Source organism: Ooceraea biroi, chromosome 4 (assembly GCF_003672135.1).
Source record: "Ooceraea biroi isolate clonal line C1 chromosome 4, Obir_v5.4, whole genome shotgun sequence".
Classification (NCBI taxonomy): Eukaryota; Metazoa; Arthropoda; class Insecta; order Hymenoptera; family Formicidae; genus Ooceraea; species Ooceraea biroi.
The window spans coordinates 11,230,679-11,255,048 of NC_039509.1; the positions used below are offsets into that span (position 1 = coordinate 11,230,679).

Sequence of the window (24,370 nt, forward strand, 5' to 3'; positions counted from 1 at the left end):
ATAGCGAGAGCGTATCGTGCAACAGAGAGAAAATGGTGGCAACGATTGCAATCTTGCGAACCGCAGGCGGCGCCACTAGTTGGGATAAAAAAATCGCAAATTTATTTATTAATCTTCTATTTTTTTAGAATAAGTTTTTTGAGTTAATTGTTTACATTAATATTGATTTGCTTATACCAAGTATCATATGTATTTTATAAATATCTTTTTTTTTTAAGAAAAAGCAAGTGAATTTCCTACATTAATATTCTTAACGATAAAATGTCTTGAATTGTAGAACTGATATCATATTAATTCATTATAAATTATTAAATGATACATCACAAAGATAAAATAGGTAATATAATTTTTACAAAAAGAAAATAAAAGATAATAGGAATTAGAAAGTGGAGTAACAGTCATTTTTACCATGCGTCATAATAAACAACGAGCACTATTTTCTTTTTTATATTGTTCGTCCTACCAGAGCGTTAAACTGTGCTAAGTTAAATGTCTAAATGAATTTTAATTAGAAGGTTTTTATGTTTATAAAGTTTTTAAATTCTAATTATTATGTCTTTCTTGCGACTGCGAATTTGTATTATAGCTTAAACTCTAAAATAATTTGTATCAACTTTTTTTATTATTAACTTTTTCGTAAGTTTTAAAGGAAGAAATAAATATATATATAATATATTGGATTGAACAGAAAGTGTGTGCAGATTTTTTAGTAAAACTCAACTGCAAAACTTTATATTAATTCTTCCCAGACAGCACAAAAATCCAAAAGATATCTTTGCGATTTGGATCTTTTGCGACTTGGATTTGGTCTTTTGGATTTTTGTGCTATCTGGGTTAATACCAGAAAGTTTATGCGAACTTTTTGAGCAAAATTTCAAACCAGGCGAAACTTTGTATTAAGAATTAATTTTCCAGTCACATATGTATAATCGAAAAAAGTAAAAAATCGCCAAAACTAAAATATAATTTTATAAAGGAGAGACCTACTAGGTAAATCAAAGAGTTTAATTAAATTTTTCCATCAAAGTTTGCTTTAATGCATTCAGTAGAAACAAATTATTCAATCAAGTAATCTGTAGTCATAAATGATGATAGTGATTGCTTTGCCGATGAATAATGTGTTTCTACTGAATGCAATAAAGTAAAATTTGAACTGACGCAAAAATTGAACTGCAATTTTTGACTGATCCAATAAATATTAATTTAATTGTGAATGGTCGTTCTAAGAAGTTACCTTATTATTAATATAATTACCTGGCGGAACAACAAGTTGGAATTATTTATATTAATTTAATATATGATGCAATATTTCATTAGTACAAATCAAATGGTGCTTTATGTAAGTGTTTTATAAAACTTTTTAAATATGATGTTCTATACAACGGTTCATTATTATAAGAATAATTATATTGTATAGTTTTTCTATCATGTTCTTTGTACAGAAAATATTCAGAAATGTAAAGTTTTCTGAAGAAAAAAAAGAAAGAAAAGGAAGAGAAAGAATCAACTTTTCGTTAGTTCTATTGATATATAAAATCAATAATTTTATCATTTGCGACAGAGTCGCAAATGTCCATCACGTTGTCTCGCCTGTTATTTTACAAAATGGCGCATTCGGACGGCATCATGGTACTTACCACCCCTGTTATGAGGGGTGAAGCCCCATTCCGCGAACCACAAAGCTACCCTTCACATGGGGGGTCAGTTCACGATCCCTCGTACTGAATTCGAAAGTAACCTTAGTATAAGGAAAAGGGAAAGTTCGATCTGAAAGACTTCCCGGGAAACTCGGAAAATGATTTCATCGACTAGATTTGTAGCACCATCTACCAACATCGTTCGGCTATTAATGCCGGTATATTCTGTCTCGTTTTCAAGTACCATATACTGTTAATATAGATGTACCACAGGTAGAAATTGTTGAAACCGACAGACGGTACTGATAGATTTAATAGAAAATAGATACATGTTACTGATAAAGTTAATCGATGATATAAATGATCATTGAACCAAGATTAAAAGTTAGATAATGTTTTTTTAGTAAAAGGCACGTAAATAAATGTGATTGTATCAATTTGCAAAGAATTTGGCCGTTTTATTCGCTTTAATTGTTAAGATCATCTTCGAGATCGATCTAGATAAAACATCGACTTGAAATCGATATTTTTGCGCAGATTAATCGATTCGCCAGAAACTTTTAGATTTTTGTAATGTGACCGTGAATGTGGCCAAATAATTAAATCAATCGTTTAAAATCAGATTTTAAAATGTGTTAAATCCTAATCAAGGTTTCGATTGAGGAAGAGGAAAGTTAGGAATTCACAAACTGTCTAATTGGAGAGGGATAACGTATCGGAAAGATTTATGCGGCTGTGCTTCGTCGAGAGTGTGACGTCAGTTAGCATCATTGATAATAAGCCAACGATCGACTCTCTCCTGCGACAGTCCTGATCTTACCTTCTAAACGAACACAAGCGTTCTCTAAAACACTTTTAGTATTATTGCCACTATACAAACTTCACACAGTTGTTTAAATTTATTGTTAGTGAGCTATTTTGTAATGTTCATAATCTAATACTGTTAACTGTCATAGTGCAAGTTTCTTCTTTTTAGAAATTGATCGTAAAGTAGATGATTTTTTATTATATACAATATAGAAAATATTTAAATAATTTTTAATATATGCAGTGTTCAAATTTATATACCGTTAATTATTTCTCAGTCATAGTCTACAGAATTTTTGACCGCCTAGTTTCGAGAGTTTTACAGAATATCAGAAAATGAAATAAAATGCAAACAGATACGTTTATATTCATTTTTAGGCATACGTGTTAATTAATTTATTTTTAATTATACTTTATTATTTTTGACGTCTAAATAATTCATTGTATATAACTATAATAAAGAACTGCTCTTAAATTTTATATATTTATAATTTTGATAACTTGTTCACAGATCAAAATCTTCAATCTGAAACTGGTGTTCAACGAAAATTGAAAATGTCGGATCATCCAAATGATTTACTGATTCGTCTAAGCTACATTCTAATTATTGTGTTTAACGCATGTCTTATCAATGCATCACCGACAGTACACATAAAAAATGGTACACTGATGGGTTTGACAATGCGTACTAGGCTTGGAAAAGAATTAGCTGGGTATCGGGGAATTCCTTACGCTTTGCCGCCGCTTGGACCACTCAGATTCAAGGTAAAATTATTCAAAATGCTCATTACTAAACATAAGTAGAGTCGATAAGCAATTTCATCCTGAGGATTGAATCCGATTAAATCTGAATACGAAAAACTGATTTAAATTTAAAAATATTTCCTAAGTCGCTCCTCAGTTTAAAATATTTCTGATAAAATGTAATAAAGCATTAATAAACGATAAAATATAATAAAACTGCAAAAATATATCTTTTAATCTTGAGCAACGACACAATCTATTAGACATAATTAATACAATTCAGCAGAATCGAAATTTGAGACTTAACAATTGCCAAATTATTAACTATTAAACTTTATGTATCGATATAGATATATACTTTCATACATTTTTTGACGTCCTAATTTTTCATTTAGAAATATCTAATATTTTGTTTAATCATTGAAATATTTTAATAGATAGAAAAGCGTAATTTAAGAATCCGTCTCTTAATGCATAATTCATGTCCATGACTAGTTCTATTTCTCAAACACACGTTTAGTATCAGTTGAAAAGATATTTATCAATTTATCACTTTTGTGAAAGTAATCGCATAAGGTGAAATTGATTGCATCTATGTGGATTGCGTCTAGGTGAATTATGATTAAGAAAAAAATCTTTAATTAGTGTTCAGAATTGGTTATAATTAAGCTACTGTCGGTGGTGTCCTTAATGATTCCTAATGATTGCGCGTCCGCGCTATTCTTCAGACAGCCGCGTCACGGACTTTCGCAGCAATTAGAATGCAAACGATTACATAAGAATATCGTAATAACAAAAACGCCGCGTTTTTTTCTCCGCGTTTACGCATTGTAAATGTTTCCTTCGAGTAATTACGCGTCGACGCCGTCGCGGCTCATTTGAACGTCGGCTTACTACTTTCCTACGCTAATACTCTGAATAATACTCGACGTGACATATTTTATTTTCGTTCTCCGAAAGTAAAAAAATCATGTTGCAAATCAAATAAATGTGATAATTCTTGCCAAGCACGAGCCGATCGTAAAACAGAACACCAGGCATATGCCTCGACATATGCACATATGACACTTCGAATCTGCATTTTATCGTCTCTTTATATTCGCGTGACGTTTCGTATCGTGATGATCGCAATGACGTATCGCAATTCGCGTATGCAGCTTTGCATATATTATGTATGTTGTTAACATAGATAATATTGCATAATATTATATTACATTAATAATTAATATTCAGATTTATAATAACATATCGCTAACTCCATATGATGTTAACGTTATCAAAAGACAGGCCCGGAGTCTATATGAATTCTGTAATTTATTTATTGATACGAACTGATGTAATTTTATCAGCAAACATCGCATTTCATGTATGGAACGGTAACAGATAGCTAAAGCAAATATTTATCAAGTTTATTGTGAGTAAAACAACATATATATTATTTTGTCAAGCTTATGTAGCTTATATAAGATCTCTCATAATGCTTCGTATATTTATTGGAGAAAAAAATTGCGGAAACAATAGTCGCTGAAATTTAATGTCCAATTTAAACGTAGCGTACCGCGCGAGAAATCATACTAATCGTATTGTTGGCATTGAATATTCCGCTGATCGACTGCACTCGTCACTTAACGAGCACTGAGAGATGCTCGTTGCATTTTATCCGTTGCTCATTTCATGACATTGTGCATATCCCATTTCGCAATTGTAATATTAATCAACAACGCTAATTTAAGATTCAGTAAGTCTGGCATTTGTCATTGCTCAATGTAAATCACTCTCTCTCTCTTTCTCATGATTGTTTAATCAGTACAATACAAGTGAAATAACCCACCGATACAAGCGGCGCTGCTTGGCTATTCTCTCTGCGCTGCTGCAACTGCAACTCTGCTGAAAAATCGATTTCATACTTTAGACTAGGTTTTTATATTTCATATTTTTCATATTTTATATTATATTTTACATTACATCTTTTATATTTTATATTTTATACTTTCTTTTCTATTTATTATAATAGAAAAATGTTAGATTTCATTACAGACAGCATTTCGCATTTATCGCATTTAAATTAAGTTAATAATCGGATCAGGATTGATTGGAACTAATCAGAATCTGATCATAAATTGGAACTAATGATCGCCGATATGTGTAAAGTAGTTTAAAATAAAAAAAAAGATTGAAACTATTTTAATAAATAAAGAAAAGTCAGTTAAGTTGAAACTAATAATTTCAATATAAGTAAAAAATTAATGTGTGCACTTACAAGTGTACTCCACGCTCGCTATATCGCCCTCGTTGTCCTGCACATCAGCAATGTCGGAACACATTCACTCACTTGCTCACGATCGGTTACAAGAAACACGTATTCACGGTCGCACTAATTAACTAGTTACGTTAATCGTCAATCACGAACGAACGATCAATTACGCAGCGACGTAAGGTGCAACGCGATCGAGAACTTCGACACATCGAAGGCGATGCTCGTTTTTCTGAACGTTTCTCCAGGCTTAATAAAAAAACAGAGCAGCGGACTTACTTGCAAGCCGATTCAATTAACGACCAATACGCGATGTAATTAATGTCCACGTAATAAAGTAGTTAACGTCCGATTGCGCACTCCCGATGCGATCTCGAAATAATGGGATACGATACGGAACGACATTGCACATATTGAAATCAACAGAACATTGATTGGAATGCACCGAAAAAAAGGAACGCGGAATGGTTCAAAAACATCGCGCGAAATAACCTACAACACGAGCTCGTACGATATAATAAACGATTTCATAAATGCCTGGCGATATATCGATAAAATACACTTGAAATCGCGTAGGATGTTTTCCACACTGTGCGATTTATCGCAAAAGAATCGCGGATTGCATAACTAATGTGACAAATTTGAAGGATAACACGATGTAATAATATTCGTAATGTATCACGCCATTTTTTTCGACACTGTCCGCTTTCGGGAATGCGTTGGGAAAAGGGACGCGGAACGGACATAGAATATCGCAGTATAATTCGATGATTTAACAAATACAGAGCGATATTAATAAATTATGTCTGAAACCGCATAGTACGCTGTACATATTTTATGAATTACCGCGAAAGAATCCCGGATTGCACAATTAATACGACATATTTGATGGATAACGCGGTATAATAGTTGCACATCAATTCATTTCCGACACTGCTCGCGTTCGATTGGCGGAACGTCGATTGGAATGTACTAAAAAAGGGAACGCGGAAGGACTTATTGTCGCGGAAAATAACCTATATGACTGTCGTCGAGTATAATTGACGATTTAACAAATACATGGCAGTATATTGATAAAGAATACCTGCAATCGCGTAGCATGCTTTATATACTTTACGAATTACCGCGAAAGAATCCCGGATTGCACAATTAATACGACATATTTGATGGATAACGCGGTATAATAGTTGCACATCAATTCATTTTCGACACTGCTCGCGTTCGATTGGTGGAACGTCGATTGGAATGTACTAAAAAAGGGAACGCGGAACGACATAGAATATCCGACGAAAAATAACCTACATACGTAGCGGATGTCGTCGGATTGATTGACGATTTAACAAATATCTGGTAGTATATTGATAAAGAATACCTGCAATCGCGTAGCATGCTTTATATACTTTACGAATTACCGCGAAAGAATCCCGGATTGCACAATTAGCACGACATATTTGATAGGTAACACCGTATGTTTGCGCAGTAATTTTCGACACTGTTCGCGTTCGATCGATGGAACGTCGATTGGAATGCATTGAAAAAGAAACGCGAAATAAATTAGAGTATCCCGCAAAATAACCTGCACGTTGCGCATATCGCGGAATATAATCAACGATTTAACAAATATATAACGATAGATCGACCGCGCAAATGCGCAAATCTAGCGCTTTGTGCTGGTTTCCCGACGCTTTGCAAATTATTACAAGATAACTGCGGCGCAATCACGCCACTATTCCTTTCCGACACTGGATCGGGATTTGTGCCATAATCATTGCGATTATCTTAATATCCTATCTCTGCATAGTTCAATTTTTGCATCAGTATTACTATTAGTATTCATATATAGCCATCAGTATTATATAATAAAAATCTCGTGACCACGCGTCGTTCGATCGAACTTTTCACCGTCGCTTGTTTATTTCGCATCGTTGATCTGTCGGTTCGAGCAAGTCGTCGCTTATCTGAAGCAACTGGACTAGCTTTGACGCAGATAGATAAGTGGTTTAATGTTAGCGCGAATTAGTATGCATGGGATTAATCGCGGACGGTGTGTTTTCTCTCTGCGAAGGCGCCGGAGCCCGCGGCCGCCTGGAGCGGCGTGCGAAAAGCAGTCGAAGACGCCGAGATATGCGTGCAACGAAATATCTACACGTACCAGGAGAAAATTGTCGGTAGCGAGGATTGCCTCTACCTAAATGTCTATTCGCCGCTGCAGCCCGAGGGCGAGCCCAAGAAACGATACCCCGTCATGATCTGGTTCCATGGTGGCGGATGGATCACAGGGGCCGGCCATTCCGAGTTCTATGGGCCCAAATTCTTGCTGGACCACGATGTCGTCCTCGTCACCATAAATTATCGGTAATAAAACTCGCCTGACAACTTGACTTTATTTAATTTAATTGGGGGGAACATTTTATACTATTATTATACTTATAATAATAATATCTATATTCTATTAATAATAATAACTTTATATTAATATTAATTTCTAAATCTTTTAATTTTTTTAATTCTTTATATAATTATAATTTGCGATTGACTTAATTGTAGAGATGATATAATTGTAATTTACAAGTTTGCAAGTAATTGGTTTCAATAATGAGGTACGATGCCTGCATATGATACGTAAATTTATCACATTAGGCTTGGACCGTTAGGCTTCTTGAGCACGGAAGACATGGCGTGTCCAGGAAATTTAGGATTGAAAGATCAACAGCAAGCCATGCGATGGGTGCAAGAGAACATTGATCATTTCGGCGGTGATTCGAACAGAGTGACGCTCTTCGGTGAAAGTGCAGGCGGAGCAAGTGTTCACTATCACATGATTAACCCTGTTTCTCAAGGTAAGGCTTTTTCAATAATCTTTTAATGTATTACATACGTGAGATTTTTCTTTGCGATATAGTGATGTTTACATCAAGTGTCGATACAGCTTCGACTTGCAGACTCATTCTTGATTTTGCGTTTTATCGAGCGCGACAGCATTGCTGAATCATTCTTAATTGATTGCATGCATAATATCATTCCATAATATTGCGTCATACCACGTTATCGCGAATTCTCAATGAACGTACGAGCGTTAAGGAAACGTGTTTCACGATCGAATATCGCGATTATTTTCCCTGAGCGACTGAGTTGACTAACAAGTGAGCTACAGATCTGAAAATCCACAAATTCATTCCATTCTCATGTTATATCAATTTTTATATTTTATATTACATCATGAAAATAATATATATTTTTATATTCTATCATGAAAAAAATATGTGTTGCACGCTTACCTAGCACAAGTCTCATAAAGTTTTCCGAAAGTTCTAATTAACCGATAAGAAAAATTTATTTTATTAGGTGTGCAAATTAATTCGATTCTCTTTCTAAAGAATTAAATCTTTATTAGAAAAAAATAATGAACAAGTCAATCTTTGAAATATTCGTCATCATTTTCTAATATTTTTTTCCATCTATCGGACAGTTGACGAATTTCCTCTCGAAAAAAGAAAGTTAATAAAGGTTTAATTTCTTCAAAAAGAAATATTGAATTCATTTGCACACCTAATATTTACAATTTTACACGCACATGTGTAATGGCACGTAAATGTTACCTGTAATCTGATGTTATTAATATGACCAGTTTTTCACAAAAACGTGGTCTAACTAGTGTGATTTTTCCTCAAGTGCGAAATCATTTATGTTTTTCTCTGTTGCGTAGATTTTTTCCATCGTGCGATTTCGCAGAGCGGAACCGTCTACTGCCCGTGGACTTTGGCGCCACCGGGATCTGCCAAACGGAAGGCAGAACAAGTGGGTAGACTGTTAAATTGCGACACCGAAAGCTCCGAACAACTCATAGAATGTCTGCGGAAAAAAAGCGCAACTGATCTTATCGGCACTGATCGCTCTTTCCAGGTAAATAAACTTTAGACACATCGAGAGATAATTGACGCACGATGATAATTCGATATGATCCAGCGTACAAATTTTTATTGTTACAGACATTGTGTTTTTCACTTTAAACATGTGTACGTAATGTGGCGTTAGACGCGACATGTATGTTTTGAGAACTTTACACGCGTGGATTCACTACTGGTATTCGAGTCGGATGCTTAATCATTTTAATTACTGTTCGTTAAGTAACTTCTCGTGTACCGCATGTGCATTTTCATATGCTTGTCACTTATCTATTTTGACAGCCATCTGAAAGTAACTGTCGGCTGCTAATCGGTGCTTAAGCAATCGTACGGGAGTGCATATCACCATGACTTATACCTACGTGCCATGTTACATCATACGAAATTTTAAATGTATTTAAAACTTGCATGTATGAAAGTTTACTCAGGATTAGTTTAAAAAGTCAACGAAGTCAGTTTGCTGCATTCACGTTTTGCGTGAAAGATTTTTTAAAAGATGTGTTTAGTGCATTCATGTGTAACCATTAAAAGAGCAGTCGTGAGACCGCATCATATCTGCGCATGCATCAGTTTCGAGAATTATACGTGCTGACAGGTAGATACTTCATGGACATTGCACGATAAACGTGTTCTTTGAACAGTCACGCAACGTTTTCCCTTTATTCTACTTTGGAATAGGTGTGTCCAAAGGTGCAAATTAAAATAACGAAACTGGAGATTATCGTAATTCAAAATGAAGTTTCTCAGCTTTAGTTATTTGAATGTAATATTATTTATTACGGCAGTTTTGCGATACAGAGTTTTGTATTTTAATTCTAAATTTTATAATAGAAAATGCATGTTATTAAAAATTTTATCGATTTGCTATTCTACTTTACGTGCAATGGACGAGTTTTTCAATGCGACATCCAGTGATGACATGAAAAGTTATGAAGTAGTATACGTATATAATTTATAATTTGTTCAGAAATACGCCATCATTTATGAGATTATATAATATTCATCATCTTCATAATTCGTTACATCAGACCTCGTAATATATACATAATAAGATTTATAGAGCATAACGTCTCTTTTTTATAGAATCTTTTTTATGAAGAAGTTTGCAAGATATATCTCGTTTATGTTAAATAAGTTGTAAATTTTCTGGGGACAACACGTGGCATATATTTTCGAGCAAAGATAGATATTCATTTAAAATGCAATATACTGAATAAACATGTTAAAGTTTCTGGCGATGCGAAAAACCAGTTTGGCGCGCTCATATTCGCGTATATGCTGATCACGTGTCATTCGTGTGTGTAATTGACATTTAATTCATGTCTATGCATCGAGCATCTCTATCAGCTATTAGGTGCAAGAAAAAAGGAGTGGAATATATATCGCAACAGTGATGAGATAATAGTTAAATGTATCACTTGAGGGAATTTTTTATACGTGTTTTTGTAATACTTCACAATTAACTTCGATTAATGCAGCGGAATTACAGATGATTAATTCCGATGAAAGAATAATATGCATTTTATATTGAATACGATTTTCTATTTCGACAAAATCATTATGTTTGATAAATGCAACGCTTTAAAGATTATAAATTCAAAAATCATGTAAGCAAATTATTCGAGTTTTTAATTTTGGATTAACCTTTTGACTTGTATAATTTTTTTATATCATTTAATATTCATTTATATAATGTATGTATAATTAGTTTGATTATCCTTGTCTACAGGTCTACGGTTATTGTCCAATGATACCCTTCAAACCGGTAATCGAACCTGATCATCCAGGTGCTTTCATAGTGGAGAATCCTATAATTTCCATGCACAAAGGCAATATGGCTGATATACCATGGATGACGGGAGTTACTTCAGAAGAAGGAAGTTTGAAAGTTGCAGGTAAGGCCAACATGCAAGTCGCAATTGCATTAAAAGCAAAATTTTATGGTAGCCATGAAACTCGAAGATTTTGATTGTTAAAAATCTTTATATAAAATTATTTCTAGAAACGTTTATGCATTTTGTAAATCTCTTTTCAGAACAGAAAGCGATACTCTTTACTTTAATTATATGCAATTTAAAAAAAATATTAAATTCAGAAAAGTCCATTATCTCTAAACGAATCTCATAAATCATGTAAATCTTCTTTTACGGTTAAAACCTCTTAATGTTTATTATTTAATCTCGTTGAAGTTTCTTTAATGTGAAAATTCAAAAATTTAAAAGTGTTTTCTAGATGTAGAAATTTTCAAGTATGAAAACGTCAATAAAAAATATGTTTACGCGCGTGATGCTTTTCAGGTATTTACGGGCGGGACCAGGGCAAGCATGTGAGAACATTGCACAATGAGTTCATGGATGTTGCGCCTCTCAGCTTGATGTACGAGGAGTGGTACAACATTACGGACAAGAGTTTCCGAGATGTGATAACCAAAACTATTCGCAAGTACTATTTCGGACATAACACCATTGATGAATCCGACGATTCTAGATTTAAAGTTATCAAGGTAAATTCAAACTTGAATAATTTATAACCCATTGATATCTACAATTTTTACGATATCAATGTAATAATTAAAGAAATACATGATTTTATAATTCAGTTTGATTCAGGAATAAGATTGATACGCTATAAAAATATATAATAATTTTATAGATGTACAGTGATGCATGGTTTAATCACGGTGCACACATAGCGGTGCAAGACTTTATCGTCAATCAAAGTTCACCAATTTATTATTACTATTTTACGTACAACGGAAGCATATCCTTTAGCACGATATTCGGTGATGACACAAAGAGCTATGGAGTAGCGCATGCGGACGAGCTGCAATACCTGTTCCCTGTAGGCGAACAATTGTTTAAAAGCACCCCATTGTCCGAGGAGGATCATCACATGATTGACGTCATGACCACCCTTTGGACTAATTTCGCAAAATTCGGGTAATTGCCCAAATTCCCAACTAATGACATGCATAGAAAGTCTTGAGTTGAATTCACGGCAGAAATTTTTTTATTATGACGTCAAAATAGCCAATGTTACAAAAAGGTGTTTAATACAATCAAAGATTAATAGAATAAAAGTGAAAAACTACTCCAATAGAATAAAATCAAATCGTAAAAGCGTAATTATTACGCGGAGTATTTTTATTTTTAAGACACTCATTCTTCGCCTGCAATAAAACAAACAGCTTATAAAACGTTTATTAATATAATAAATAATTCATTGTTTTAGAAATCCAACGCCGAAGGTGACGGATTTGATTCCCGTGAAGTGGATATCAGTGAAAACGCCCTCCTCACCGGAATATCTGACCATAGGAAACTCGCGAGAAATTTCTATGGCGAAGTCTCTCAACTGGTACAACATGATGTTTTGGAATAACATAGTAGAACAAATCAATCTCTATACTAAAGTTTTTAAGGATGAATTATAATTTTCATTGGGAAGCGCAAAAAGATATAAGCGACAATATGTTTTCTTAACGTTTCTCAACACAATGACTTATAATTTTAATTATTAAAATAATCGATCAATTGCATGTACATTTTTAATGTACATATATATATATATATATATATATATATATATGCACGCAACATAACATTATACAACGCCGTAAATATGTACATAAAAATAATTAAACGGTAATAATTCAAGCCTCTTAGCTTTCTGCTTCTGTATTAAATATTATTAATTTGACAAGAAAATTTATTGTATCAAACTAATGATGTACATTTGAAAAATGATATTTTCACATAGACCGTAATAATAATTAATTTTTACATACTGTATACCAATATGTGTGAAATATTTCATTTAACTTCAAAGTGTACAGAGAGACGTTACACTGGTTTGACAGAAAAGACAAAAAATCTACAAAGACACGTAACGTAGTTGGCAAATAACTATTCACAACTACTATCAAACATTTCGTTCAAATTAAGGTCAGCGTTGATTCAGCATAATCATGAATGACGAAAGGCAAGACGAAATCACAGTCGAGATGGAAGCAAGAATGCGTGCACCTCTGGAATGGGATTCACCGACGACATGCAAAATTCAGGATCTCAAAGAAGCGCAGTACGAGGAAGCTCTGCATCTGATAAAAGTTTAGTAATGCGAGCGGAAAAACCTAGAGAGAACGTGTACAAACACAACCGTGTTTGACGGCATTAATTACAAGTTTTACATTCAAGTGAAAACACGTCAACAACGTTTTCTCGATTTCTGCTTCAAATTTTCCTGTCTCTCTTGTTTGCAAAATACTATTTTGACGAACTCTGGGAAGTCAGTTTATCCCATCATTATTTGCACATTATCGTCAATGACCACGTGATCGTTAAATGATTATTCAACTTGGATTAGAATATGCTTTTGAAGAACGATAATGAAAGATTTAATAGTTTAAAGACTGGATCTAGCGTTGCTTTATTTTATTGTATGATTTAATTTATTAACGTAGAATATAATACAATAATGAATGATTTAATGAAATTTTTCGTAAATATTCTAGAAATGAAAGATCTTGATCCTTATGCAGCATCATTACTTCCGTGAGGAACCAATGTGCAAAGCGACCTTCTTATTGCAAGATGAGAAATCCGTAAACGTGAGTCTAGATTTCATAAGGACGTGGATGAAAGATACCACGAGTCTAGTTGCACTCAGCCTAGCCTCGGGACGTGTCGTTGGGGTTGCTGTTGCGCGAAGTAATAGCGATTCGGATAAAACTGACACGTATAATCGCGTGCAAGTACGTTGTCACATATAATAAACAAATGGCACAAATTCTGAAAAATTAGTTATTGAGAAATTGCTAGATTACCGAACAGATTTCTTGACCTACGTCAACACTGCTATTATACAATAAATTAATTTTAATTTGTTAAAACAAGTGTTAAAATTACAACGTATATATAGTATTAAAAAATATATATCATTTGATTTGTAGAATTTCGAGGGAGACGCTTTACGGAAAATCATGAGTCTGGTCAATACTTTAATAAAGCAGGCAAACGCGTATAAAGAACTCGACTGCGACGTCTATTTTCGAGTCCATGTTCTCTGCGTTCATCCATCTTATCAAGAGAGAGGTATCGACATAGCTCTTCTGAAAACTTGTATTCAAGTTGCGTCCACGCTGGCCATACCGGCCATCGGTGGCGTTTTCACGTCGGGATCCAGACAAGCGTTGGCGCTGAAATTGGGGTTTCGTCTCATCTCGGAGATTCGATATAGCCGTTGGGTCGTCGACGACGAGATCGTATTCGACGATCCCGGCAAGGGGAATTACTCGGCTGCTTTTATGGGAATGCGAATCGAAGAGTCGCTTCACCAGTCCGACGATGATGGTAGTATCAAGTACCGTTCGTTGGTAAACTAACCCAACAACGGATACGAAGCTTTGAACAGAGAAGTTACATTCTCGTCAGGCAGAACAGTGACGCTTCGATCACGTGGAAGACGCGAATAAATTATCTTACGCAGATAAAGTATACAATTTCTGATTATTTCCACTCCAAGAAAACGTTAATTTTGCCAACAGTGCTGTGCTAATAAAATTTGCTTCATATACAAAAAGTTTTAAACGTTTTCAAAATTTATATATTGATCCTAAAAGAACTCTTTCGTATTTCCTTTTCAAAGTACTGCGCATTTGATTTTAAAACAACGTATGCGTTGCCGAAAACACTTTAGGTGCATCTCGGATTATCAGTTTAGAGGCACAGCGGCCACAAACGGAGACAAAGATGCGCTTAAAATTCCATCAGGCTTCACCGATATTTGAGAATATTGAAATTTTCGCGTGGCGGCGGGGCAGCGTCGCGAGCGCGCTGCGCACGCGCCGGCATCGTTCGAACTGTGGTGGATATGCGCGCGCGCCGACGACGAGATGCGCGAGAATCGGCCGTCTCGTCTCGCGGCAGCCGCGCGGGTGCCGGCAGTCAGTGCATGACGGCCCGAGGTTCGTATCAATATCGGTATCTTCGCGCTCGTTGCGTCCGCGGACGACGAAAGGAAGACACGCCGAGTCCCGGGCCGAGTGTATTCGCGACGGCGATTGCGACGGGTAGCAGACGGACGCGCGGAAATTCTCGGTGACGTCATTCGCGCGCGTCTCCGAAATTCGCGGGTCGTCGCGCCGCGACCGCGAGGGTAGCTCGATGCGCACTCGGTGCAGAAGGTGTGTGACGGGATCTGAGTGACGACTAGACGGAATTCGGCGGAGTCACCCACCGGCGGGACGGGAGGCAGGAAGGGAGTGCGCGACGAGTCACCGAGAGGTGAGTACTGTATCCTGTGTCTGTGATTTTGCCGTGAATTTTCCGCGCAGAAAGGCACTTGACTCGGCGACGCGACACTGCGTCCCCGAACCGTCTCGTGGACGACACTCGCGAAAATTACTGTACGCTCGCGAGGGGAGCGCACGTCGATCAATCACGGTTTACTTTGCGGTTCGAGCGTTTTGTCATCTCGCCCGCGATGTGATCGTTTACGGATAGTGATTTTGTCATTCTGCGATCTCGGCAGATAGGTTGCAAGACAGGAATATCAGCACTTTTTCGTGAGGCATTTTACGTGAGGTTAGTTACTTAAAGTTAGCTACTTGAAGTTAGCTGCTTAAAATTTAAAATTTCGTTTTGAAATTTTCGAAGTAAAGACAACCTCGCGGTGCACTTAACGGGTCTGGATTTTCGGGAAACTGCGTTCGTCTACATGGTATTAAATTTGTTTTCAATTTATGGTTCGTTTGTTGAATTATTTAGCAGCATGATGCTGCTTTTACGGAGATGTTCCGGAAGTCTCGGAAGCGTCGGGTCGTAATTCTTCCGATATCCAATAGCTTCGTGTAATTATTTTGTATACGATGACGTATCTGCCGGTCGATTTCCATGAGGCATCCTTGGAACACGAGGGTCAATGAGCGACATGCTTGTTCAACACGATGTTTAACGATCCGGAAAATGCCCGGGGGAGGGGGAGGGGATTAACTTGCAAGGCGACAGACTGTAGAGTGTCTATGTCTTTATTTCGTCATCAGCTTCTTTAGAATCGGACTGGAAGCTGTCTTGGTCCATTGTGTAACATAACTTCAAGCAACATTGGATCAATAAAAAACATTTTATCTTTCGTTTATTTATACGCTGCAGAGTTTCCAAGTTGCCGAAGTTTATTTTTAACACCGTTTCAAGCGAACGTGCGTTGTATCAAGGAAATCTTGGCTATACTTAACGCAAACTATATCAAAAATGTCTTTTTAATCGGCGATGATAATATTGTTGTCGCAAGAGATTTCCTGAGTTTATCGCGGGCTGCACGCGTACGATGGACGCGCTCGAGAGTTCAGCAAACCAGGCAAGGTTTAACGCGAATGGACAAGGTCAGCTTTGACATTGCCATATGCGCGAGAATACGATGACGTCAGATACGTATGGAAGCCATTGTACAGAAAAGGTATGTCAAGTCGCTACGGCGTAATAGGACAATCCGGGCATCGCATCGTCGGGAGTTTCGAAATTGTTTGAGTGAACGCTCCGCGGAAGATTCGAGCGGTCGGAGAAAAGTGGCGGTGCAAGTCGGTTAGACGAAGAATTTTTCGTACGCGAACATTTCATCGTTATTTTATAAGGTTTTATGAGACAGATATTCTATAAGATAAGAATAAGTTATTTTATTATATAATCTGCAACTGTCAGAGAATCTGTCTTTTCAGATCGCGATCATTCGGTATTTAGATAAAAGATAAGCATAATATGTTGAAACGTAGTATAATTGTACTTGTATATTTAACATTATTTATTATTAACTGAGGATTATGATGAGATGCTGAGACACAACATTTTATATTATGCCCCATAAAATCTCAATAAAACGCTTCGGTCAGAAAAGGAGGACTGGGAGTAACTGGGAGTTAAATTCCGTAAGAGCGTACTAACGCTTATGAGTAATGTTGACCTGAAAATTCCGTGATATTACTAAATGTTTCTTATCGAGAGTCATTAGATATCATTGGTTATCAAAGTTGGAGGCCTAGAGGACCAGAGGGGGGAGAGGGAAGAGAGGAATTTTCGCTGCCGGTTACGGCCGTACCGGAAGCGGAAAGTCGTTACCAAGGCACGACGATGTGTCGCCGATGGTTCGCGAAGAGATTGCGCGTTCGTGCGCGGCATGGAGCATCCGCGCTAATGACGATAATGATAATAATACTAATGACGATAACGCCGGGCGGGCCTGTAACGATCGAGGACGTAAAACGCAATTGCGACGCGGGACCTAAATACGGCTTTACTCCAGTTATTACGCGACGCACTTTGTTCGACGACCGTAGATGAGGTCTTCGGACGTAATAAGACGTATGAGAATGTCCCGTTATTGCAGGAATAATAATAATTGAGTGGCGAGAGCTATTCCTAATTGTTTCCAATTTAATGTTTGATCTTCAGGATTTATTTAGGGATAGATTTTTATTCCATGTTAATTGCTAATGCTAAACTATAATATTTCGAGATATTTTTTGATAAATACGCAACATGCAAATTATATCACTTACAATTATTATTATCGTCGTTGTTGTTAACAGTATACTAACGGTTGTGGCTAACATGCCCGACGACGTCGTTCTTAAGGTGCAACTCTTCGAGAGTTAATTTCACGCGGCGATTCGCGCGCGTATGTACTCTCTCACGCTATGAGGGAGAACAGTAGCGTATTTATGTGCACCGAGTGAGAGTACTCTCGTGTCGAGGACGGTCACTCAAGTAGTGAATTACAAGAGCTAGCGATAAAGCATCGGCAAGCAACATAGGGGAGACTTTCTTGGGTTGACGTTCTCGCTTTATCATCGCTCCGATAAATATTCTCAAGAAACATTCCGTATTTGATATTAAATTTTTAACGTATTATCGCGTAACTTGCGTTGGATGGTAATACAAGACGGACGTTTTAATTAATGTTTCTTCTTCAGAAATGTGCATTTTTTTACGTCTCTTAAAAATAAAGATCCTTCGGTTTCTCGCGATGTTCAACAAGAGCGAGTCTTGTTATATGCGTAGGAATTCGCTAACTCTTGACTGTTGCGGCTTCAATAAGTTGTTGTGTTTATGATATTCGGTCACACTCGAGGTTACTTGGCTCGCATTATAGAACTCGCATTCCTCGTGATATGATGAAAATGCTTTACTCTTTTTCATTGTTCACTCATGATATTTTGCTTCTATGTATCTAACTTCATTACATTAAATTATTACCTTTCAATTTTGTTCGATTAATTTAATTAATTTAATTATATACGAGACGTTCCAAGCTCTTAAGTTGTATGTATTTTTAGTACTTATTATGTCTCAAGAGAAAATTACGTCACAATGTGTACTTATAATTAGATCTTTATTTTGAGGCGCAATTTAGAAAATTGCAAGAATGCTCGACGCCATTTTAGCGCGGATTGTACGCGGTTATTGACCTTGCTTGTGACCTCCATCGCACAATTACGGTGCATTGTGCGCTTTTCAAGGATATTGAGTTACCGCGGATCGATGAAGGGCGCTTGCAGCTTCCTCCGCTCTGTTTTTCTCACTTTTTTCCCCCTAATACTCGCGGTTCATCAAAAAATTCCTTCCTGCTCCCTTCCTCCGAATTATACAAGATGATGTACGATGTTGAATATCGCTTTAGTACTATATGTCCCTTAATAGATTGGAATCTCTTTTTATCGTCTCGGGAGATACAGAGCGAGCGTCGAGTACATCGAAGATTCTGTCTCTTATCGAACACCGCTGTCGTTTGCAAATATTACCTTATCGTGATCACAAAATACGTATAAGATACGCAAACACAGGACGAATCGCGCAACGGCTGCACATGACGATAAACGCACCGTTTTATCCTCCATCGCCGATACAACGATTCTCCTTGTATTTTCGACGGCAGAATATTATTCCATCCCCGCGCTTGTTGCGTCCACTCATATTACATAATATTGAATATATCGTATGTAGTTTTACGTGCGTTAATAATTCCTGGAGCATCGCGTAGCGTTTCGACAAATAAACGTGTATTATGTTTCTTCATGCATTATCTGGATACATTTTCAATTAAAATAATTTAAAAATGATTGTTAAACGATGGCTCAATCACAAGTCAATTATTCTGTTAATTATTCTGAAAAATAAATTGCTTTTATTTACACTTATGTACGTTCACAGAAAAATATTTCTACACCTCAAGTGTATACCTGAATACATGTACAGACGTTAACAAAGTGTATGCCGAAAAAACTGGATTTGTATGCGTACATGCCAATTCGTCATTATATCCATCGCTTATCGATCTTTTCGCAGCGTGCGTAATTACTACTCCCTTTCGGCAAACTCTTGATTGAACCCTTCTCGGTAGATTAAAGGATTAATTGAGTATTTTCCACATTAAGAACTCGCGGAACTCAACCCTCACCTTGCCAACAATGCCGTCACTCAACTGTACACCCTCAATGCGGGTGTACATTCGAGCACATCCCTGACTTCTTCGGCGGTCCTCCTTCGTGTCAGTCGTTCCAAATCTTGGAACAATATTGCCATCAATGGGGACTACGTGGTACTCGCCTTTTTCACTAGATCCTCTCCCGTGGGACGCCTTTATCGTGGATGTTTACAGGGTTTATCTTCGCACCCTCTCCGTACTGCCACCGGAGTCACTTTACGCCCACGACCCTCGGTAATGTACCGGGTATATGCACGCGTGTGTGCACCCTCGCGGCGCACGAGATTTTTCGTGGGGTATCGCGGCGAGTTTTAATCTCTTCAGGCTCGAAAAGCGAGCCAGCTAAAAGGTTCCCTTTGAAGAGAACGCGCTCTTTTGAGAGGAACTCACTATCCATCGAAAGACTCTCTCGTTGGCGAGCGAAAAAGGAGCAACTATAAATACAGAGATCGGGAGAACTTTCATAAAAATGATTACTGCTCGCAAAGTATGGAATCGCAAAATTAAATTTAGAGTCCATCGCGAGCGAAGTCCCTCAGAGCTCGAGAACATTTAATTTTGTGGAATGTAGAATTCTAGGTTTCTTTTCGGATTTGTGTTAGCGCCAACATTGCTATATTGAACACTTGTTGGCTTACGATGATATAATTTATGCGGAAATTTCTAAATGCTAATTACCGTAAGTACGTAATTTGCGCACTACAGCGACAGAAACAGCCATAGCTGTTCTTCTAAAGGACGACGACGGGGAGATAAAGAAATAAGGGGTTCGCTCTGCGCGTGCCTTCACTGCTTCTTAAGGCCGTGACGTGCAGGTGCAACCCTCGCATTTCGGTGGTCTGCACGCGATTCTAACATTAATTTCACGTCGCACGCGTGCCACGATAACTTCCATTGACGTGCTTCTCCCCATCGTGCCCGGCTTTCCGCGACTCCGCTCTTGCATTCGCGTGCAGTGTTTCCATATTTCTCCCTAATCGCGTCATTTAGGTAAGCGACTTATAATTTGCCATGCATCTTCATGAACTTGTCACTCGGAACCTGTCTGCGGAACTTGTCTGCGGAAAATCGCCAAATTCGTTCGACATCCCGGCGACATTCGCGATCGCGTGCAGACTCTCGCGTGCGCGGACGTTTTCAGCTTTACATGTTAAACGAGAGTACAGATTTTAAAATTTGCTACAGAGATCTGGGGAATTTGGTTAACTCTGCTGTCGCGCGAGATGCGGAAACTTTAATCGCGATGGAGTAATTTGTTTGATAACTCCTAACAAAATTCCATTTGCAAAAGTTGTAACCGCGTGTACTCTCGTATGAATCGCTTTTGCTCTCGCATCGCACATCGTGTCTGTCAGCTTGGTAATATAGAAACTTAACGAACACCACTCGGAGTTGCGCTCGCAGCTTGTATTGAATTATACAACGCGCACGGCTGCGCCGCGCGTCCCATACTGATGCACCTCGTTCTGCGAAATTACCGGCAGATAGGGTTGTTCGATGGCGACTGCGGGAGGTGAGGTGCAATTATTTTCCACTCGCGTCGATGCTGCATTCGGACGTAAAGCTCAGTCGTGGCAGTGGAAATGGAACGCGATTATCGGCCGCTACTTGTAAAAGCGCGAATTTTGCTACGCTGTTAGCCCGTCTACTCCTGCACGCGAGATCTCGCTTTCTAAGGATGTGAAATAACATTATGGAAATGTGCCATTCACGTAATGTTTAACGTTAAACATAAATTTCTTCCGTAATTTTATCGCGAACAAAGACGTCGTTAGATAAATTTAATAAGAGCCAGACTGAATTCTCTCTGCACCGGCAACACGTTTCTTTTCTTTTAATCAGAAACATTGCGTGAGGTTTCCATGCACGTGCGCTCGCTCTACAGAATTATATTCAGAAGTATTGCACGAATCTGCTTTAGTTTTTATCGAAGTTTTTGGGTATAAAAGAGGTGACAGAATTGTATATTAGACATGCGGAATTAGCATATCCGAAAGACTGATTTGCTTGATTCATGAGAAGATTAGGAGTCCGGATTCGTCGCACGCGTAAAGGCACGCGTTTAGCGCGTCGATTTATCGACGAGTTTCCACAGCTGCCGCGGCCAGAAGGCGCCCGTCTAAATTTACTCCTCAGCCTCCTCTTTCACTTCCTTTCTTCCTCACGTCCTTTTCCTCCCTTCTGTCTCTCTCTGCTCCCGTCTTTCCGGTTTCTTGGCGCCCTTAACGACGTTCTCACGGAAGTTCGTTAATGTACATGCCGCTTCTATTATTAGATCGTCTCTCCGCCGCGTTTCTCTCTTCGCCCGCCTTTTCATTCGTTCGATCGCGATCCCTCGAAAGAAAAAAAAAATGCGCGATCGATTCTTTTGCCTTGTCTCTCCGCCTCTCATTCCTCTCTCGCAGATCGACCGATTCTCCGCGCGGGAGTCACGAATTCGCGTCGTGCCGGGATTCGCGTTCTCCCGTGCACCTCGGGAACGAGAAAACGATCGATAACACAATGCCTCGCTCCCGCAGTCCCTCGAAGAGAAAGGAGAGAAGAGAGGGAACGAGGAGAGCAGCGAGGTAGCAGGATCGGTCCTCCTTATTCCATTAAAGGCGAGTTTACACGGTTCGCTCTTGACGAGTCGTCGTCCAAAGCAAAGGAGAAGTGTGGACAAAGCAAACAATGTTCTCATAAAAATGATGATCCTCGTTGGAATACGACGAAAAAAGCTGCCGATCCGTGGTGTGTCGTTCACTTTGAGGGATCATTCGGAATTTCTCACCCGTCCTCAAAATTACGTGAACGGCGTTTCGTCACGAAGTTAACGGTCGTGAAATCACATTTGTATAATTGTTGAGTGGTAAATTGACGGATAACATTGTGCATCTTGAATTCGTAGTTTAATGTCATCTTTATTGGCAATATACAAAGATGAATTGATACATTGATAAATCACTACAGAATATACTAGCGATTTTTCTGTACTAGTAATTCTTCTGCATCTGTTCTCTTTCTATCTATTCTCTTCTTTAGTATTTTCTTCCTGATATACTCTACAGAGAAGCAAGTTTAATGGTTGAGTGAAATTCTTCAGTCTTTCGATGCCTCGACGAGCTGGTCCGCGACTCGATGGTCCTTCCCTTTGCCCTTGGCGAGCGATGGGTACTAAAATTGTGGCTTGAAACAAAGCTGGCAGAGGTAGTACGTGCCATTTTCGCGCGCGATTCCCTTGTGCGGCGATGATTGCTGTACTGACGTTTTTGTCTTGCCGTTGTCTGCCGCGATGCACAACGTGCATCGGCGTGGAAACGAAGAATCGTTCCTGTCGTCTGAGATAATAGCGACCCATCCCTTGATAAGAATGAAGATGCACGAGCGAATTACTATTCGCGCGATTCTCGCAGAGTGTTATTATCGTCACGCTCATGAATCGTCCGTTGTCATTTGCGTGTTATTTGCTGGAAGCTGCGATAAGAGGAACATAAAATTAAATTAATTCTAGACAGACGTTTGAGTCACAGTTCAAAGTGCTATAAAGTATTGTGTAATAAAGATTTTTGAACGCGCAAGTCTGTTAAAATTAATTTTTTATTAAACTTAATATTTCCTTCAAGAAAGTTTGAAGAAGTGCAATCTCTTCTTTATTTTGTTATGAATTCTCTTGCATGATATAAGAATAGTTTTTAGTATTTGTCATGACTTTACTCGATGTTCGCAGTCTTCTTCTTCAATGAACTAAAGTGCTTGAGTTTCATCCACCCACGTGTTCTTCCTTAGATATCTTGGATATCTATTAAGATGATAAATAAAATAAAGACAAAAAGGAACATCTGTGCTATGAAGATTAAAATTTTATTTAAAACTATATTACAAAAAAAAACTTTTTGATCGCTTGAACATAGCATGAGCTATATTTTTGCATCGGTGTGTACATGGGTGGGCGCATCGGAGGCGGTATTAAGCTATTTAATTCCGATCGACGAACACTCCGCACCGACGTTTCGACATCTCCACTTCCGTTGTCCCTTTCACTTTTATTCGTTTTTATCAGAGACAGCTCGTTAATTAAACTCTCTAATTCGGTACCACGATATTTTAATTGCCGGTCATCAGATAAGATTTCTCCCTATTCTCCGCATACCGGTCTGTATGCGGTATGTATTAAATGAACAACGTCGTACATTTTATGTCGCGGCTTTTGACTTTGCAAGATCTTCACAGAGAAATATTATAGAATCGTGCATTAATTTTAAATCAGAAACTGCAGAAAGATCGAAGAACTTGGAATGTTTTTTCGTAATTTATCGAATTTCCGTTGCTCGATTAATATGATAACATGGTATAAAACATACTAAAGAGAACAGGATGGATATTAATTTTATAACTCTAATAAAATCTAGTTTATTTTCGATTTGAAAAGAGGATTGTTTTTTCGTTTTTTCTTCCGCTCTTTAGAAAGCTATTCTGCATTCTTCACCTAGTGTATGACGACTTGGTTAAAAGAAGTGCATTTTACAACTTTTAACACGTCGTAAGGCTTACCTGATAAGGAAACGCAG

At 37.7% G+C, this 24,370-nt stretch overlaps 3 protein-coding genes across 5 annotated transcripts in view; all 3 read left to right on the top strand.

The window, feature by feature from the left end:
* Nucleotides 1–2,922: 2,922 nt before the first annotated feature.
* Nucleotides 2,923–13,378, top strand: LOC105275807 (venom carboxylesterase-6). 2 transcript variants are annotated; one of them, XM_026969136.1, is made up of 9 exons: nt 2,923–3,209; nt 7,508–7,797; nt 8,083–8,282; nt 9,149–9,345; nt 11,077–11,242; nt 11,645–11,850; nt 12,000–12,286; nt 12,579–12,704; nt 13,292–13,378. In XM_026969136.1, the coding sequence occupies exons 1-9, from the start codon at nt 3,000–3,002 to the stop codon at nt 13,320–13,322; spliced, it is 1,713 nt and encodes a 570-aa protein (XP_026824937.1). In that variant the 5' UTR covers nt 2,923–2,999; the 3' UTR covers nt 13,323–13,378. The 2 variants fall into 2 exon arrangements, with proteins under 2 accessions (XP_026824937.1, XP_026824936.1); XM_026969135.1 differs by lacking the exon at nt 13,292–13,378 and having other exon boundaries at nt 2,924–3,209; nt 12,579–13,003.
* On the top strand, nt 13,370–14,920 carry LOC105275794. The gene is made up of 3 exons (XM_011332903.3): nt 13,370–13,455; nt 13,861–14,100; nt 14,299–14,920. Exons 2-3 carry the CDS (start codon nt 13,882–13,884, stop codon nt 14,728–14,730), a joined length of 651 nt encoding a protein of 216 aa, XP_011331205.1. The 5' UTR covers nt 13,370–13,455; nt 13,861–13,881; the 3' UTR covers nt 14,731–14,920.
* A 338-nt stretch (nt 14,921–15,258) lies between these two features.
* The window catches only part of LOC105275842 (amyloid beta A4 precursor protein-binding family B member 1-interacting protein), a 108,785-nt gene continuing 99,673 nt past the window's right edge, over nt 15,259–24,370 (top strand). For both annotated transcript variants that reach the window (XM_011332995.3, XM_026969420.1), the window contains exon 1: nt 15,259–15,631. The gene's annotated coding sequence lies outside the window, so the exon portion shown is untranslated. The remainder of the gene's footprint in view (nt 15,632–24,370) is intronic.

Bases quoted from the DNA above. Each gene is read 5' to 3' on its own strand.
- LOC105275807 (XM_026969135.1), top strand. From the start codon at position 3,000: ATGTCGGATCATCCAAATGATTTACTGATTCGTCTAAGCTACATTCTA. The intron at 11,243-11,644 runs GTAAGGCCAACA...GATGCTTTTCAG, and splicing joins AGGAAGTTTGAAAGTTGCAG to GTATTTACGGGCGGGACCAG. The intron at 11,851-11,999 runs GTAAATTCAAAC...ATAATTTTATAG, and splicing joins CTAGATTTAAAGTTATCAAG to ATGTACAGTGATGCATGGTT.
- LOC105275794 (XM_011332903.3), top strand. From the start codon at position 13,882: ATGCAGCATCATTACTTCCGTGAGGAACCAATGTGCAAAGCGACCTTC. The intron at 14,101-14,298 runs GTACGTTGTCAC...TTTGATTTGTAG, and splicing joins ACACGTATAATCGCGTGCAA to AATTTCGAGGGAGACGCTTT.